The sequence below is a fragment of the Oryzias latipes genome, chromosome 8 (genome assembly GCF_053564925.1).
Source record: "Oryzias latipes strain Hd-rR chromosome 8, Olatipes_Hd-rR_3.1".
Classification (NCBI taxonomy): Eukaryota; Metazoa; Chordata; class Actinopteri; order Beloniformes; family Adrianichthyidae; genus Oryzias; species Oryzias latipes.
This window is the reverse complement of record NC_136244.1, coordinates 9,278,837-9,296,922: the sequence shown is the minus strand read 5'-3', so window position 1 is coordinate 9,296,922 and position 18,086 is coordinate 9,278,837. Positions and strand designations below refer to the sequence as shown.

The following is an 18,086-nucleotide window of genomic DNA, read 5'->3' as shown; positions in this document are numbered from 1 at the left end:
TTTCATTGCCTTGATCCTAAATGTGTCCGAAGATGCAACAAGTCAAGTGGCTTCTATCTGTTTACAAATAGAACATGATTGTATTGTTTTAGGGTTTATTTTTTTCTCCTCCTAATAATCAGGGGAGGGTGGGGTGCTCATTTGAATTTCCTAACGTCATGAATCGTCGTGGGGGGGGTGGGGGGGATCTGCAGGGTTCGGGGTTCTAGGTGTGTGTCAGCAACAGTGTGAATGTAAACAACAAAAAGAGTCTACCATTGGAGTTTGTTAACATAAAAATGTACGAGTGTGGGTTTTAGATCTACTCATCTAGGGGTGATTAAGTCACTACAATGCACAAGTTTGTTTTTATTGTTTTTAGCGGCAGAAAGAATGCATGGAAGCGTGCGAGATCAGCATTAGCGAAGCCATGGACCTTAATTTCTTGTCTTTTTGTTTTTTTTTTTCTGTGAAGCTTATCGCGTGTGCACATTTCCACCCTCGGTTTTTATTTCAGAAGTACTATAATCGTTGGCTTCACTCGTGTTTTCTTGAATTTAGTCGTGATAATTTAACAACTTCAAAGTGTATGTGAGTATTAGCCAGACTTGACAGTGGTGTGTGCCAGTATTGAATGCTCTCTACCAAATACTTCAATCATAAAGAGTAGTTTACTGATTTCCACATCTTTGCTTAAACTATATATATCTTGTGTTATTTTTGTTTTTTGTCTCAAACAGCTGTTTTCAAATGAAACATGTTTATTTTGTGTATTTGAGTTAAGTTAATTTGACAAATTGAACTGAAGAGCCTTGGATTTTGCACTTGGGGAGATTGGCAGGAAAGCCAAGCAAGGCAGTTGGTTGGTCAGGGAAGTATTTTCGGGAGTTTTCAGGTCTTGACAGTGCCAGTGAGTGACAGTTTCTGCCCGCTTTCATTTGCTTAACGAAACAAGGGCAGCTTGCCGAGCTGGCAGATGGGGAGATGCAAGTCATCTTTGCCACCCAAAGTGAGCCGTAATTGAGTCAGAAGATCAAAAACCTTTTATCTGTTGGATCTGAGGGTTTGGTGCAACACTAGCATGCAGTTTGACTGAAACAGGGAGAAGTTCGACCTGATGTGGGTGTTGACTTGCTGATTGCAAGCTCTTCTGGTTCTTCCTGGCTTTTTCAGGGACAATGGGTTTCACTTGCCTCCTTGCTGGCTAATCCAGGATAAGCTCTCCCTCTCCGACCCCTAAACTTAACTACAGGAGAGGAAGTGCAAAACTGACAAGAGGTGCACGGCAAGTGAGCTCTAGATTGTCTTTATTCCCTTTGTACGGATTGAAAATAATTTAAACTTTTTTTTTTTAAATTATTTCTTGGGGCAATATATTGTTCTTACTGCTGATACCAGAGCAGCTTTGTCCCTCTTTGCAATCCTTACCTTAACCTTTGTTGGGACAAAACTGATCCCGGATCAGCAGCTAGGGGAGCAGCTGCTGAGTTGTGAGAGAAGGGACAAGCAGCATGCCTCTCAGTAATGTTGTTACAGTTTTGGTTCCCCTGTGTGACCATTGACGTCTCTTCTGTGTATGAGATGATGTAAAAGCTTGTCCATCAAAGGGTGTGTGTGTGTGTTTGTGTGTGAACTCTTATGCCAAATCGAGTAGTGAGAGTAAAATAAAAGGGATCTTTGTTTTTAGTGTATGTGTGTATTTTAAAAAGCTGGACAATGTTAAATGCTTGAAGAGAAACACACAAAAAAACAAAAAGGATTACGCAAGGAACCACCATGAGCAATGTACAATCCCCAAGGCTGCCAAGCAGCTTCCCAAGCAGATGGGAAGAAAGAAGGAAAAGAGGCTTTAGAAAGAGGGAAGCTGGCTAGTGATACTCTACTACTTTTTTTATATTTAAGAATTAAAATGTGACTCATTATCTCCTAACTATCCGTGAGTAGATGCTTTATTATCATGGCACACCCAACTCATCCTACAGATGATTAAAAGTGCTAAGGCTGTTTTTTTTAAATATGTACAATGATAAAAAACAAAAAGCTAAACAAAAACTGTGATAATCTGCTGTCTTTGTTTTTACATTTATTGACCACATACAAACCCTGAAAAGCTTTAGTCTAACCAGCACAAAGATGTGGGGTGGGCAGGGACTGTCGGGGTGGGTGGGGTTTGCTCAGAGAGACTATGCAGTGGAGTGTTGAACCCAGGCTTCAATGGCCACCTTGGGTTAATTTAAAAAAAAAAAAAAAAAAGCTACAAAAAAATTAAATTCCCAATATCCATCAAAAATGTGCCATTTTTGGATCGTACTAATAAACCTGACAAACCTTTATTACCTAACAGCAATCGAGCTAGTTGTAGCAGAAGGAGACAGGTTCCGATTGGCAAAGTCTATTTTATGTCATTTTTCTTTTAGTTTTCCAGCTCCTTTCCTTGTTACACCAGAGGGGGGCACTGTGGGGGAAACTTTAAAAAAAAAAAATTGATCAATCCAGTGTAGTGGGATCACCGGTAAAACCTTTAATGCACATTGCTTTGGGCAGACTGTTGAGACTATATAATATATGAGAAACATTCACCGTGGAGGGGCGAGTCTTCCTCTATCGACACAAAAACAGGAAGTACCTTTTTATTTCAAATGTCTTCCTCAACTCAAAGGATTTTATCTTAAAACTTCAGTGGAATCTGCACTTTTTGAAGGACAATCTTTATTTGTATGGGTATAAAATTGACAAAATACGAAGTCGCCTGATATTACATTGTATTAAGAGAAAAAAAAACTCCAGTGTACTTTAATGAATGTCTCCATTAATGCTGTATATTTGTTTCATTTAATCTTTTTATTCTACTTTTGCTTGGTTTGTTTTTTTTTTCCTTTTATTTTTAAGGATTTTAGTGCTCTTATGAGAATCTGTACTACAGTGTAGATTAGTAGGTAGTAGGTCTTTCTGTTGGCTGTACTTGTATACTGATTACTGTTTGTAACCCTTTGGCTCCTGCAGCCACCATACAAAGCTGTATAACTTGGGTACAACCCTCAATAAAAGACTAACAATGACGCTGCTGTGTCGATTTGCTTTGTTCACATCTGTTCTGAAAAAGTTTCAACAGTTATTCCCAACATTTACAAAGACTCACTCCAATGAAAATTGTGGCTTTACCGTGTTTTTGTAACATATTTTTTTTAGATTGTGGGAGACAGAGTATTTCACAGGAAATGCGCTGGGCGGCCCACAAGTTCCCTGCTTCGATGCATCCATTTGTGGACAACTAGATCAATGGACGTCTTAATTTTCCTAATCTGAGCTGGCATCTGGCTCAAAACCATATGGCTTGATAGCTCCAATATAGCTTGCTATTTTTGTTGTGACAAAAATATTAGGTTGGGGCCGTAAGCTAGCAGGAGAGAGCAATGAGTTATATAGCTAGAGGAGACGTCACGTGGTTGCTCATGGTAGGAGAGCATCGCCATCTTGGTGAGGTCAAGTTACTACTGCAGTAGTAACTTGACCACATTTTTTGCATAATACCAGTTCATTGTGTGGGTTTCAACTGCCAAAATCAGAGAAATGAGTCCATGAAGGAGGAAGGTATATCATTTCACAGGTAAGTATTTTGATTTTTTTTTCTTTTAATGCTGCAGGGGCTTCATTAATCATTCACATGTTGACATGTATGATGCTCCAGGGCTATTATCAACATGCTGCATGATGTACGTATAATTTGCTGTCGACATAGATGTAAACTTTATTGTGTTACACCTATATACAGTATACTAGGCTATTATAGTAATATAGATTTATACATTTCTGACTCAGTGACTGAACTTTTCTTGCAGGTTTCCAATGGATTCAGACTTCAGGAAACAGTGGGTCTTAGCAATAAAAAGAGCTAACCCAGATGGATCACTGTGGTACCAACTAGTAATACAGTCTGGCTATGTTCAAAACATTTTGTGGAAACAGATTTTAATGAGAGGACAGACTGTTTGCTTGACACCCGACACCATAATATCGGTGTTACACAAATTAATCACTCACATGAATCAGTATAAATCTTTTTTTAGGGTAAATCTATTCACTTTTGGACTTCTTTTGAATTTTTATATTTTATTAATAGACTTATTTATTTGTTTGTATTGACTTACTATTGATTTATTGTTGGGTTTTTCTTAATAATTTAAATTACATATCAAAGAGGTTTAAAACTTCTAAATGTTTAGAAATTATTTTTAAAAGTTCTTTGTAATTTTCTTATTTGTAAGAAGTCCTGCAACAATGCATTGTTTGAGCTTTTAAGGCTGACTGTTTCTCTTCTTTAAGAACTAATGATGTATCTATATATATATATATATATATATATATATATGCTCTGAAGAAACTGTCCTAGACTATGATGTGTTTGATTTAGCTAAAAATTGCATAATCACAAGACCACTGGGAACGCTTTAAAAAGATTATGAAAACATTCTGAAATGGTCAGACTAGAAGAACATTTGGACAATTTGAATTGTGCTTTTTAAATCTGGCTTAAGTTGGTACATGGGTGCAGCAGAAAAAAAAACTTACCCTTGTGCTTAGATGACCCCACCCTTACATTGACGTGTTCTCCCTTCCATGACAAAGGTAGAAATAGTTCATGACACCAGTGAAGACCACAAATCATTAAAGAAAAAAGGTTCAGCGCACTTTTTAGCGGGTCTACATGACCCAACTCCCAACGTTAAAGTGCCTAGGATAGCACAAGGGTTAATCGAATCAAATAAGCTAATGGCATTACAAAAAAAGTAATGAATCCATCATCCCCTGAGTGTTCCTACTCAAAGATATGACAATCTTTCAATCATTAAGGATTATGCTCCAAGAGTGAAGCAGAAGTCTTCCTCTAACTGTTGCCTCAGAATTGGACAGATTTACTTGTTGCTGTGACATCTTTGGAAAAAAAAATAGTTCTTAGATACCCAAGATTTGCAGTTTTGCAATTTTGAAAATTCAGTTTTTGTCAACTGCTTTTGCACTTTATAATAACTTGTAACTGAATAAATGTACAGAGACACCAATTGTTTTTATTGATCTATTATGAAATTATACATCAGAACCATGGGAGCATGAAGAAAAAAAACCTAAAACATGGTTTTTCTTTAATTCCTCTGATGGCCCCAAAACATTTAAATACACACAAAGTGACTCAAACTTTGATGGTTGGGCAGAGGTGGGAAAGCGCCACCGGTACTTCCTGTGTAGGGAATGGGAAAAGAAATCTAATCAGACTCTGTCGGAGTGCAATCGAACAATGACAGGGAGGACACCTGCCTTTGAGATGTAAAGCAGATTATTCATAAACGTCTTTCTTGTCTGCGATGTACTGTACAATCTCCTCTGGAGTCATCAACTTCTCTGCCTCGGCGTCTGGGATCTCGAAGCCTGAAAGACCGACAAGAACGCTGAGTCAGTATGAATGTAATTGTGTAAACATAGCGCCGTTTCCATTGACTATGAAATTGAGAAATTGGATTTGTGATCCGAAATTTGCCTAATGGAAACTATTTTGAAAAAACATGTACATATCAAAAAAAGAAAAATGTTTTTGAGGTGGATTTTGAGGCATATAGAAATTGACATTTCGCAAAACTGTAATGGGAACTTGTTTTGAATTAAATGAGTCGGATACATTTCAGAGTGAATATGTCAATCACTTCTGTTGCCATGGCGGAAGAAATCATAAAAGACAGAAAATTAGGGAGGTTGCAAGGCTGATCTGTCTGAGCCAGTTGCATATGTCAGTTGTTCAGTTCAAAAAAAGATTTTTTGTGTTTGGTTCTGAGTTAAAACTAGATAAGAAAAAATTCCCTTGATTGCAACAGGAGCGTTGGAATAGACTGACATATACTTAAAAAATCTGCTTTTATGGCATATGAGTGAGTCACAGCACTTATGATGGTTACCGGTACCCTGAATCTCAATGGTAACTGGATCATCTTTTTTCATCCAGGTCTTTCAATAACAAAAATCCGATTTAAACATCAATCCTCTCATTTTCCATGTAGATTTATCGTGCATTTTCTGAAGTTGCTGCAGTAAAGGTCAACTCACCAAATTCATCCTCCATTGCCATTATGATCTCCACCTGGTCCAAGCTGTCCAATCCCAAGTCTTTCATGAAGTGGGAGGAGGTCTGCAGCTGGGGCACAGATTTAGTATAATTTCAGTTTACAAACAGGTCTCTCACAGTGTCCCATAACAGAGCTTTCATAATTTCCTATCTGCACATAAATGGAAAGATTCTGCAGATGTGTACGTTTCTGCCCACCTTCTCTGGGTTGATCTTGTCATAGAGCTTCAGTACATACATGACACGTTCTTTGATGGTTTCTAAGGTGAGGGGGGGCAGGTCACCATACTGTCGGCAAAACACACCCACTGAGATCTGAACGAGAAAGGAAAACAGGACGTAAGAGAGAAAAGACCAAAGCAAGAAGTTATGACCAAAGACATGTTAAGTCAGAAATTAACTTAAATCTGAGATTTTCTTTAGTTTTTTTTGTGAGTTAAAAGTGTAATAAACTAATATTTTGTTTCAATAAGCGATAGGAGTTCAAAAAAAAATTCACAGATAACAGATTTTTTTATTAGATATAAAATGTTAATAATTTTGTTTGATTAAAAAATGGTTTTCTTCACCAGCTAAAGTACTGAATGAGGAGAAGACAAGAGTTTTGGTTAAACAAAGAAGTTTAACTAAAGGTAAACAAATTTAGATTTGATCAATCATGATTTGTTGGTAAATAATTCAATGCCGTTTCAAATTCCAGACAATGCATTCACAGATTACATCATAAACAGATGTAGAACTAGATTCAAGTTAAAAAAATACTGGAGTTTTTTCACTAAGCTAACAGAAAAAGCAAAACAAACGTGTTTCCACAGCGCGTTGCATACATTTGACACTAGTGCTACAATACATTTCACATAATATGTCTCCATCATCATACAATGCAAAGGTGGGATGAAAAATAAATTCAAATTAAAGTCTTTGCAGGAAACACGCTAAAAAACCAAACACAAATGTTGACTGTCATTGAACTTGCTAACCTGCTAGCCTATCATGCTATATAACAATCCAGCAAAAAGTGACGCGCATTGCGGTTTACTGTAAAACACGGCCTCGCCCGGTGTCGTCATTTCACCTAACTGATACAAGTCCAAGTGGGTGGAAAATAAAATCTAGAAAAACAGCATTTAAAGGTCATTTCAGTGGTGGAGTTTTGAAAGACATCGGTAGGTCAAGCTCCAAGTGCTAGGCCACGACTGTTCATGGTAGCAGGGACTCACCCGGCTCTGACCAAACAATCGCGTCCTCGGGCTCTCTGCAGCGAAGGACAGAGGTCGGTGGATGAAAACTGCCGGAGTGGCAGTGGCTCTGACTGCTACATTACGCGTGCAAAGCCTCAACGAGGGCCGTGCGAACGAGCGGACACACTGCTGCAGGACACGAGCCGCCATGACGAAAGGGATCCAGCAGAGGATGAGCAATGTGCAAAGCGTAGAAGAAGAACGCAGTCAATGGCTTCACAGTACGCATGCGCATAACATAACAAGTATTTTATCTATATCTAAAAAAAAGCTTATACGTAAGTTTGTGTGTGTGTGTGTGTGTGGGTGTGTGGGTGTACATACACACACTGACACGCACGCTTTTTAAAAAAAAAAAAACAATATAATCATGCTTAGTTCACGTTGTGTATAAATTTCTACATTTGTTCAAAATGTATTGAAAATCAAAATATGTAACAATGAAAGTATCAAGTACCATACAAACCATCAGGCAAAAACAGTCAATCACAGAACTTCTGTTTAACCTTGAAGTTCAAAGCACTGGTTCTGAGCAGGTTTAGTTCAAGGTTAGTTTGTTTTCAGAGAGGTGAAGCAGCATGGCATGTCCATTTGAAGATGATTTAGTGGATGAAAAAGCTCAGATAATACTTTTTTTCCACCATGAAAGGGTGATAAGACCATTTATGGGTGTTGGAAAGATAAACTTTTTTACATTGATCTAACTTAATTATTTGCTTCAGTTAAGATAAATCGTTTTTTTAAGTTAAGTCGGCTTAAAAATAACACGTAGTTATCAGACAGTTATTTTACTTTCATTCAAATTAATTCAGTTAAGTAGGTGTAACTTTGGGGCAGCTTAGGAGACAGCTTAGCTCGTGCTGGTTTGCAGCACCTTCCGTCTGTGAAACCAGAGTTCGAATTCGGACTGCTCCCTATTCCCTTCTCTGCTTCTATGCTGGTCCCAAGCCCGGTTTGATTGAAAGGGTTACGTCAGGAGGGGCATCCAGCGTAAAACATTCCCAAGTTAACCTCAAAAGACAGGTTGTTTTGCTGTGGCGACTCCTGATGGGAAAAAGCCAAAAGAAGAAGAACTTGGTGCTGCTAGATCGGCACCGCAAGGAATTGTAGGATACCATTCCCTTTGCCTGTCTGGACGGATTTGGGTTTAAGTGTGGGGTTTTGATCAAATGTGTTTAGCTGTTTTACTGTGTTTTACCTAGTTATTTATCCTGTTATGTTTAATTCTTTCTGCACCATGAGTGAGAGGGAAGGAGAGGATGATGAGTTTATTTAGCAGCCCTACTTCTAATTGGTGTATAATTAAAGTCAGAGAAATGATAAATAACATGTTACATATAGCAAAAAACTGGTGTTTCTTTCATTTTATTGTTATAAAAATGAGAATAACTGCAGGCTCAAACTTAGACATGTGAAAGTTCAAGAAGTACAATAAATTAAGATGGAAAAACATTTAATTGAATTCAAGTAATATGGCATTTAGTTAGATAAATATGTAAATTTGAGTTGTAAAAAAATATTGAGGCTGTGTCCGAATTACCGCCCTAACCCCTAACTACTAAAACCCTATATAGTGCGGCACTATATAGTTCTCTATATAGTTCTCTGAATTTTTTTAGCAATTCGGACACCCGTGCTCACTAGTTTCCTCTTTCGGGTGTTTTCGAATGGCGCTAGGCACCAAAACAAAGTGGCGCATTACCGCCACCACCTGGTCTGGAGGGGTACTACTTCTATTTGACGCCGAGAATGACACCCATTTGTCAAAGTAAAAATATAATAAATATGAACATTTTATGAATCTGCTGTTTTCTGATCATGGAAAACGTGGCTGATTTATAAATAATAAGATTACAAACACATTGGTGTAGATTTTATGTATTTGCTGATAAATAAACCCTCATGTCATTAGTCCATGGCAATATTTATTTTTGTGCCGCTGAACGATTTACGGGCTCTTGCGAGGAAGCATTTTTTTTCTGTAGTTTTATATTCTACCTTACTGAAAATAGCTTTATATATGAACCTGTCCATGTTCCTGGCAATAATTCAACCGTTTTTCGTGAGATCAAACCAAAAACGAGCAGATATGCAGCATCACAGGACAGCAAGGAGGAGGAACAGACGTCTCAGAAGATTTCCTCTGGACCAGACATGAACAACCTGTGAGTTAAACTTAAAGTTTTTTAATAGTTCAATTTAAGCATTTGTTACTAATTGTGCTCAAGGTTACACAGTCAGCTGGGTAAGAGTTTTTAACATTATTTTTCAACACTGGACTATGAGTTGTATAGTCTAACTACATGAAACACTTGTGAGATCAAAGTTTAGTATTTTTTATTCAGAGTCAAACCATATCACTTGATTTAAACAAAAATACTTTAGTTTTTAAATATTTATATAAAAATCCAAAAACCCAGCCAAAAAAAAACCCACGAGATTTTCCAGCATTTATAAATACGTCATAAACTAAAATTTAAGACATCAGAATAAAATGAAACATTAAAAAAAAATCAGATTTAATTTTCTCAATGAAATAATTATTTTTCTATTTTACAGGGTCTTCCACGTCTCTACTGCTTTGCCAACATAAAGGTGTCTGTCATGGCCCTTCACGCTGACGGTCAGTCCCACACAAGACCAGACCGGCAGATCGGTTGACCCGCAGGACCATTGAGCATCTGGTGGAGCAGCTTCGGGTTCCTCACACTCTGGGGGGGGGGGGGGGGGGGGGGGGGGGGGGGGGGTGTACAGGAGACTGAGGTCCTGGTGTTTCTTTTCTGGCTGGCGTGTGGCGCATCTTACGGCGTGGTTACCAGGGCCTTTGACATGCCACGGTCCACTGTGAGCGACGTTGTCCACAGGACGGCAGACCGGATCCTCCAGCTGATGAGCAGGGTCACCCAGCATCCAGTGGGAATGAACTGCCATTAGTCACCTCTGGTTTTTTAGCAGCTTGCTTGGTCTTCCACCTTCCAAAAGGTCGTGGGGAGCATCGATGGCTGCCACAAAAAAATAAAGGCCCTAAAAGAAAATGCAGCTTGTTATTTTAACAGGAATCTTTTTTATTCCATTCAACTGCAGGCTGTATGTGACTCTAATGCCAAATTTATAGATATTTTTGTTGGGAATCAAGGATCAGTCCTCAGTTCACAGGTTCTACGTAAAAGCCCAATTTATGTAAATCAAACATACCCACCTGAAGGATCCTTTTGGGTGATGGTGGGTATCCCTGCATTGCTCATCCCATCACGCTGCTGACACCCTACAGGGAACCCATGAGGAATGCGGTTCAGGCCCGTTACAACCAGCACCACGCCAAGGCACACTCTGTGGTGGAGAGAGCATTTGGCATTATGAAGATGAGGAGGAGAGCAATATTTCTGGGGGCACTGGAAGTAAAACCAACCTTTGCAATGAAAATCATTGCCTGCAGTTCAGTTCTGCACAATCTGTGCATCAGCGAAGGGGACTGCTTGGAGCCACAGATGTTGAACCAGTAGGACGGGTAAAGTGGCGTCCGTCTGCGAGGACAAATCTCTGCTTTCCATCAGCTCCAACTGTGACAAACATGACTCTAGAAGACCAGGATTATTGTTAAGATGTATAAAAATAAATATTAACATATAAAACGAAAATGTAAATATGTACATTTGATATTTATATGAAAATTCTTTTGAGATTGTTAAAAATGGCACAGATTTAAATAATACATGTAAATAATTCATTTTTGTTACTGCATTTATTAAACAAATTGCAAAAACAACGACGACGTTACATTTTGTGAACAATATTTTAAACTCAGGTAAGCTTAACAGACTCTCCTGTCACTCTTTGTCCCTTCGTGCTCTTTCCTCCTCTCCTCTTTCAACAACAACCTTTACCCAAACATGACAACGATTACAGTTTAATGATAAATAAATACAAATCTGATCAAGTGTCTCTCACTCCCATCCGGCACGAGCTTGCCTGATAACAAACAGGCTCTTTCTCCATCCACAGATGGATCAGATTTTCCTTATCCTCGTCAGTCCCTACATATATAAACACATTTAAAAAATGTGTTAATAATTTTTTACTACGGTTAGAACTCACTCATTTTTTTATGTAATATCAACAGCGTTTGTTTTTAGCATTCGGCGCTAATTCGCGCTAGCGTTAGCTTTAGCATTACCGATATTGATGAGCTTCCAAACAATGTAGATAGTCGATTGAGGAATATAACATATTAAACACATCATCTTACGTATTTACAAATATATTTTACAACAGATACTTGATACTTTTAAATATACTTACATTTTTAAGTCCTCTTTCTTGCGCAACCGTCCGCCATCTTCGAATAATTCAAGCGCAGTGTATTGTGGGTCACACGCAATGCATTCTGGTATGAATGCAGTGCATTCTGGGCAATATTCGCCGATCGAGTGAGCATCGATCCACACTGGTTTTTCGTATAGAATTCTGGGAAATTTCTAGTGCACATGATTTTTGAACTGTAGATTCGGACAGCACTACAAAATGGCAACCACACTATATAGTGCACTATATAGGGGTTAGGGCGGTAATTCGGACACAGCCAGTGACCAGGAAGGAGAAAAATACAGGGGCAAGGCAGGCAAAGCAAAGACAGTAGACATCACCTGGGTTACAATATATATATATATATATATATATATATATATATATATATATATATATATATATATATATATATATATATATATATATATATATATATATATATATATATATGTATGTATGTGTCACAATGAAAATAGAAATGAGATAGAAACTTGTGTGTTTACTTCGTCTGTTATTTTTCTCCAACCAAAAACTCTTTCTTTTGATGATGCAGCTGTATTTCTTTTTTGATGGTCGTATAATCTTAATACGTCGTCATTAAAATCTCAGACTCCGTCTCACTGAAGTATAGCACTCCACGTGTTTCCATGGTGACTCCGGAAATTGGCGATCCATTGAGAATGTCTTTATGTACTTGACGTGCACGTGCATTAACCCAGGGTTACAAAGTCGAGCGTAATTACGCTAACTCATATCCGGTCTTTTGGAACCGACATACCCAGAGTAAGCTCAGGGTTAAAGTCAGGGTAGTTTAAACATGCTTTCTGGAATATCCCCCTGTCGTTACCCTTAGTACATATATTTAAAAAAAATAAAACAAAATAAAAACAACTAATTGCCAAAGGAACACTTTTTTTTGTAATACATTGTGGTTTAAACTTCTCAACCTTCAATGACACTTTTAAAATAAACGGGTTAAAACATTTCTTATTCAATTTATCTTCTATACAGACCATTATCCTCACTTTTTTTTTAAACAGATAATCTAAAATTTTTGCTTGCCTGGTACCTTGTTTTTTAAACACAACTTTTTATCATACGTTATATCTGGCACAACAGATACACAACACATATGAATAAAAGAGTTTTGTTTTTAATGACATCACTCTTGTTAGTCAAGTAATGGCTAATGGCTAGTTTTACAGTTACTCAGAGTTTATAGAAATGTACCTTTTATTGTACTTTGTACTACATCTCCAGAGCAGGCTTCTGCTACCTGAGGCTCCAGAGACTCATTTAGTCATTACCATTAGTCCTCTTGTGTGGTTACACAAGAGGACTAATGGTTTATAGGAAAATTGTTAATACATTGAAGAATAATGGATAATAATGGGAAATAATGGAAAGTTCTTCTAAAAAGAAAGTCAGTGGCAATCCCGTAGGGAACACATGAGCGCCCCCAAAGTGAATTTCTTTCCATCATCTTACTTATCTTAACTCTGGGAGTTTGACAGACTGAAAAGTCTATTCAAGGTCGTGGAAAATGGACAAAAGATCAAAGGAAACATCACACTCATAAAGAATAACAATAATTAAAATAAATAATTAAATATATATCCTGACAGCATTTGAATCAATACAAGTATTGCAAAATTAACTATTACAATATATCAAAAACATTTTTTCTAACACTCCTAGTGTTGCGGCTCCCTGTGCTTTCATCTCAGTGGGATACTGATCCACATGGCTCTTTGACAGGTACAGGTTGCCGACAGTTGGAAGATTAGTCGGTAAACCTTGCATACGCTCATCATAAAAAGCTAAAGAGAAGGAGCGAGCAAAACAGTTCTGCAAGCCATGTCCATCCTGATGGATAAGGTGGACAAGTAAACTGAGAAAATGGATAAACAGACAGCTGAAAAAGTTTGAAGAGAGAATTGATGCCTACTCTGAGGCTATATGATGAAACAAAGGAGTTATTAAATGACTGGAGAAAAGAGACACTGAACTTCTAGGAGACAACGAGCAGCTAACAGAATAGTGGCTGAGCACACCCAGCACAAACAGGTGGAATCTGCTACAGAATGGTTTGGCTGAGAAATATCACAGTCTAGCTTACTTCTCAGCACTAAAGTTAAACATGTTTAGAACTCATTTGAAAACATCATATTGTCTACAAATCACCCAAACAGGAAGACTCAAAAACCAATTTCATTCATAATTATTTAACAGCCCCCCGGCCCGTATTCAGAATTTTTACTTGAGTTTTCCGACTTTCTATCAACTACTGTTTTAGATTCTGACGAAATGATATCAATAGGGGATTGTAATATTCATGTTGATGACACTAGTGAGTGTCTAGGAAATGGTTTTTGCAGCTTCATTAGATAATGTCGGTTTCACACAAAAAATAAATGAACCCACTCACTGTCACAAACACACCTTGGACCTTGTTTTAACTCATGGTTTAGAGATGACCTAGCTGAGAGTCCTTCCCCATAACCCCATCATTTCAGATCACTTTCTAATTACCTTCCAGTTTACTTTAGAACATGCTACTACCCTAGTGAATAAAAAACGCTTAGAAGAACCTTATCTGACCGTTGTGTGTCTGAGTTTAAAGTAACAGTTCAACCAATACTTAGTGACATGCTGAGCAAAAACTCTGAGACCAGCTTCCATAGCTTCAGTTATAAACAACCAGTTTGTTAATGATGCCTTGCAAGCCCTCAGGAGTACACTAAATGTTAAATGTTTAGACAAAACTGAGTATGTTTAATTCTGAAACACGTTCTCTTAACCCTTGTGCTAACCTAGGCACTTTAACGTTGGGAGTTGGGTCATCTAAACCCACTAGACAGTGGTCTGAACCTATTTTCTTCAATGATTTGTGATCTTCACTGGTGTCCATGGATAACATGTAATCTTTCCACCTTTATCCACCTTTGTCGTGGAAGAACACGTCAACGTAGGTGGGGTCATCTAAGATAGCACAAGGGTTAAACAAGTAACCCATAAATTAGAAAGAGAATGGCGCCACTCCAGTTCAGAGCAGTCTGAATTCCTGGAAACATGGCCTCTTAAATTATATTTAAAAAAAGCTCTGCGTAGAGCTGGAACCCAATACTTTTCAACCTTAATATCAGAGAATGGACATACTCCAAGATTTCTTTTTTGTACAATTGCCAGATTAACTTGCAGTCATAGCTCAGTAGAAGCACATATTCCTGCTACTCTTAGCTCTGATGATTTTCTTACATTTTTTGATAGTAAAAACTCAAATATTAGACATAAGGTGTTAAGTTATTCCTACTATCAACCCAGAGCAGTCTGAAGCGGTAGAAATGAATTAGACTGCTTCACTGCTGTGGCTCAAGTGGAACATCAGTTATTAAGCCTTCGAAACATGATCCGTTGTGCTCATGTCTTCGTCATGATATCATCGCCAGTCTGTTTTGTTTTTCCCACGAAATTCACAAACATCACAGAGCAAAACTTCGGATATAGTTGGATTGATCAACAGGAATTGCTTATTTTTGTCTCTAGAGTTTGCCTTGATGTGAAGCTGCAGAGGCAGGCCAGTAACTCTATAAATAATGTCAAAAACACAATAAGAACTCATTATTGTTAAAAAAAAACAATACAAAAATCCACGATAACATTACTCTTTCTCTTAGTGAACCAGCATGTTCGAGTAAGAAGACACTTGTCTCCTCACTTTAAGACTACAACTATCCTTAAAAAAAAATACATATATATATGTGGCTAATTCTCAAAATCAATAAAGCGAATTCAGAAAAAATTATAGCAAATTCAGAAAAATATAGCAAATTCAGGGAAAACATTAAATCAAAGTTGACCATATTCAGCAGGTCGCCCACGGACTACGCTGCTTTTTGCTCGATATTGTCGTCGGCATCGACTCAAACAAAATGAACAGTTCAAAATGGTCAATTATTAATACTTCCCCGCCGTTTTGCTCTGTAATGTTTGTGAACAAAGTAAGAGGAAGAACACAACAGACGGGTGATATCGTGATGAGCTCATAAAGCTCATCTTTAAGTTTTTCATGAGCAGATGAGGTTCAGTTTCAGCTTGTTTGTAGTACTACTTGAAAATATTAAAATGAAAATCTTGGATCCTGGAACAAAGATCACACATGGTTTTTTTAATACACAAAAAAATGTGAACAATGATCACTTGTTTTTTTGTAATTGAATATATGTATGTATGTGTCACAATTACATCAGTTATTAAGCCTTCGAAAACCTCAACTTGTCTTTTAGACCCAATCCCCACAAAGCTTTTTAAAGAAACCTACCCATAATTAATGAATCCATATAAACTATAATAAATACCTCTCTAGAAACAGATTGTGTGCCATGGTCTTTTAAAAATGCAGTTGTTAAACCTCTTCTGAAAAAGCCCAGTTTAGATCCTAGCAACCTGGCCAACTATAGATCAATATCAAACCACCCCTTTATTTAAAAAATCCTAGAAAGAGTTGCAGTTAAGCAGCTTTACCGCCACTTAAAGTACAAAAGCCACTTTGAAGAATTTCAGTCCCGGTTCAGACCACACTACAGCACTGGAACTGGACTAGTTAGAGTCTCTAATGACTTATTATTGACCTCAGAAAAGGACTACTCTCTATTCTGGTCCTGTTAAACCTCAGGGCAGCCTTTGACACAATCGACCACAGTATTTTATTATTTTACTCCAAAGGTTAGAGCATGACACAGGGATCAGAGGATCTGCCCTCCAGTGGTTTGAATTCTATTTATCTAATAGGTACCAATTTGTTAATGTAAATGGACAGTTCTATCACTGCACTCGAGCTAGCTACAGAGTCCCACAGGGCTCAGTATTGGGACCCATCTTGTTTATGCTCTACATACTGGCCTTGGGAAACATAATCAGGAAACACAGCATTGATTTTCACTGTTATGCAGATGATACGCAGTTGTATTTATCCATTAAACCTGACCAGAATGACCATATAGAGAAACTTAATGCTTGCATCAGAGACATCAAGACCTGGGTGACAATTAATTACCTCCTTCTAAACCCGGAAAAAACTAAGGTCCTGAAAACCTGAGAGATCCTCTGTTTGATCAGATAGTCTCCCTGGATGTCGTAAGTATAGCCTCCATCTCCACAATTAGGCCTGACCTGACCCTTGCACCACACACACTTCAAGGGATGTTCTGATCCCATATCAACCACACAAATATTTTCAAGGGACCTCCAGATCCTGCCTGCATGACAATCTATCCACGACTGTACCCACAAACTACTGTCAAGACTCCCCTCTACCCCCCCCCCCCCCCTTTTTTTTTATAGCCTAGCCCTGACTTGAAACCTAAGCTTAACCCTTACCAGAAGCTGGGGAACGGGTGGTGCTCTGGGGTTCTGTCCTCTATCTCATCTGCTTCTCCTCTCCTCCTCTCCTCTATTCTTCGTAATTTATTTATCATTCAGTTCTCCATGCCTCAGCTTGGTGCAGTGCGATTCATGTATTGTCCCTCTGTCCCACTTCCCTACGGGGGATTCCAGATTCCGTGCTCCTGTACTTGGCTGTGGACCTTACCTCTGGCTCATCTGTGCTCCTGTACCTGACCGTGTCCCTCATCTCCGCTCCTGCTCTTAGACTTGGTTGTGGACCCTACCTGTGGCTTGTCTTGTGCCCCCGGCCGTCCCCTTCTCTTCTGGATGAATACCCATCTAGACTATATAAATGTGTAGTTGTAGGGTTAGATAAGCAAATTCTCTCCAAGAGTTCTGGTACATCCCCTGTCCATCCTGGGGGCATTTTCTTCATGGAGACCAAAGTGAGATAACCAGAGAAATACACAGATTTTATTCTAATCTATAGTGATCTAATCATTCCAAAGCTGACTGTGTAAATTTATTTGATAACATTGGAGGATTGAACAAAATCCTTGACACAGAATGTAAACAATTTATGGAGAATGATTTAAGAATTGAAGAGATGGATGCTGCTGTGCTTAAGCTGTTCTCTGGTAAATTTCCTGGCTTGGATGGTTTAACAACAGAATTTTACAAATTCTTTTGGACAGATATTAGACGTTTGTTAAACAATGGGTTTCTAGAATGCATCTCAGCAGGTGGTCTTTCCAACACAATAAGATAGGGGTTAATCACTTTAACCCCTAAACCTAACAAAACATTTTATATTTGAATAATTGGAGACCAATCACTTTATTATGCAAGGATTCATGAATTTAGGTCATGTTTTGAGAAGCATCTCAACAGAGGACTGAAGGATGTAGTGGATGAAAGTCAGTTGGCATTCATCAAAGGAAGAAATATCCATTTTCAGTTTGGTAGTAGATTTGTTGGATTATTTTGACTTTGTTGACTCTGATAGTTTGATATTATTACTTGATTTTTATAAACCATTCGACACATTAGTGTATTTTTACTGC

The 18,086-nt window shown here is 38.1% G+C and overlaps 1 protein-coding gene and 2 long non-coding RNA genes across 3 annotated transcripts; 1 reads left to right on the top strand and 2 right to left on the bottom strand.

Annotated features, from left to right (window-relative positions):
* Nucleotides 1-5,025: 5,025 nt before the first annotated feature.
* ndufab1b (NADH:ubiquinone oxidoreductase subunit AB1b) lies at nt 5,026-7,541 on the bottom strand. The gene is made up of 5 exons (XM_078951429.1): nt 7,312-7,541; nt 6,290-6,406; nt 6,073-6,160; nt 5,289-5,403; nt 5,026-5,211 (listed from the first exon to the last, which is right to left on the bottom strand). Exons 1-4 carry the CDS (start codon nt 7,480-7,482, stop codon nt 5,312-5,314), a joined length of 468 nt encoding a protein of 155 aa, XP_078807555.1. The 5' UTR covers nt 7,483-7,541; the 3' UTR covers nt 5,026-5,211; nt 5,289-5,311.
* A 1,300-nt stretch (nt 7,542-8,841) lies between these two features.
* LOC144994269 (uncharacterized) lies at nt 8,842-11,098 on the top strand. Its single transcript, XR_013657722.1, has 2 exons — nt 8,842-9,497; nt 9,892-11,098. It is a non-coding gene; the product is annotated as an uncharacterized LOC144994269 (long non-coding RNA).
* Nucleotides 10,532-11,765, bottom strand: LOC144994268 (uncharacterized). Its single transcript, XR_013657721.1, has 3 exons — nt 11,632-11,765; nt 10,742-10,909; nt 10,532-10,662 (listed from the first exon to the last, which is right to left on the bottom strand). It is a non-coding gene; the product is annotated as an uncharacterized LOC144994268 (long non-coding RNA).
* Nucleotides 11,766-18,086: the final 6,321 nt, after the last annotated feature.

Coding starts and splice junctions, on each gene's coding strand:
- ndufab1b (XM_078951429.1), bottom strand. CDS start 7,482: ATGGCGGCTCGTGTCCTGCAGCAGTGTGTCCGCTCGTTCGCACGGCCC. Junction 6,407..7,311: donor GATTGTTTGGTCAGAGCCGG/GTGAGTCCCTGC, acceptor TTTCTCGTTCAG/ATCTCAGTGGGTGTGTTTTG. Junction 6,161..6,289: donor ACAAGATCAACCCAGAGAAG/GTGGGCAGAAAC, acceptor TCTGTGCCCCAG/CTGCAGACCTCCTCCCACTT.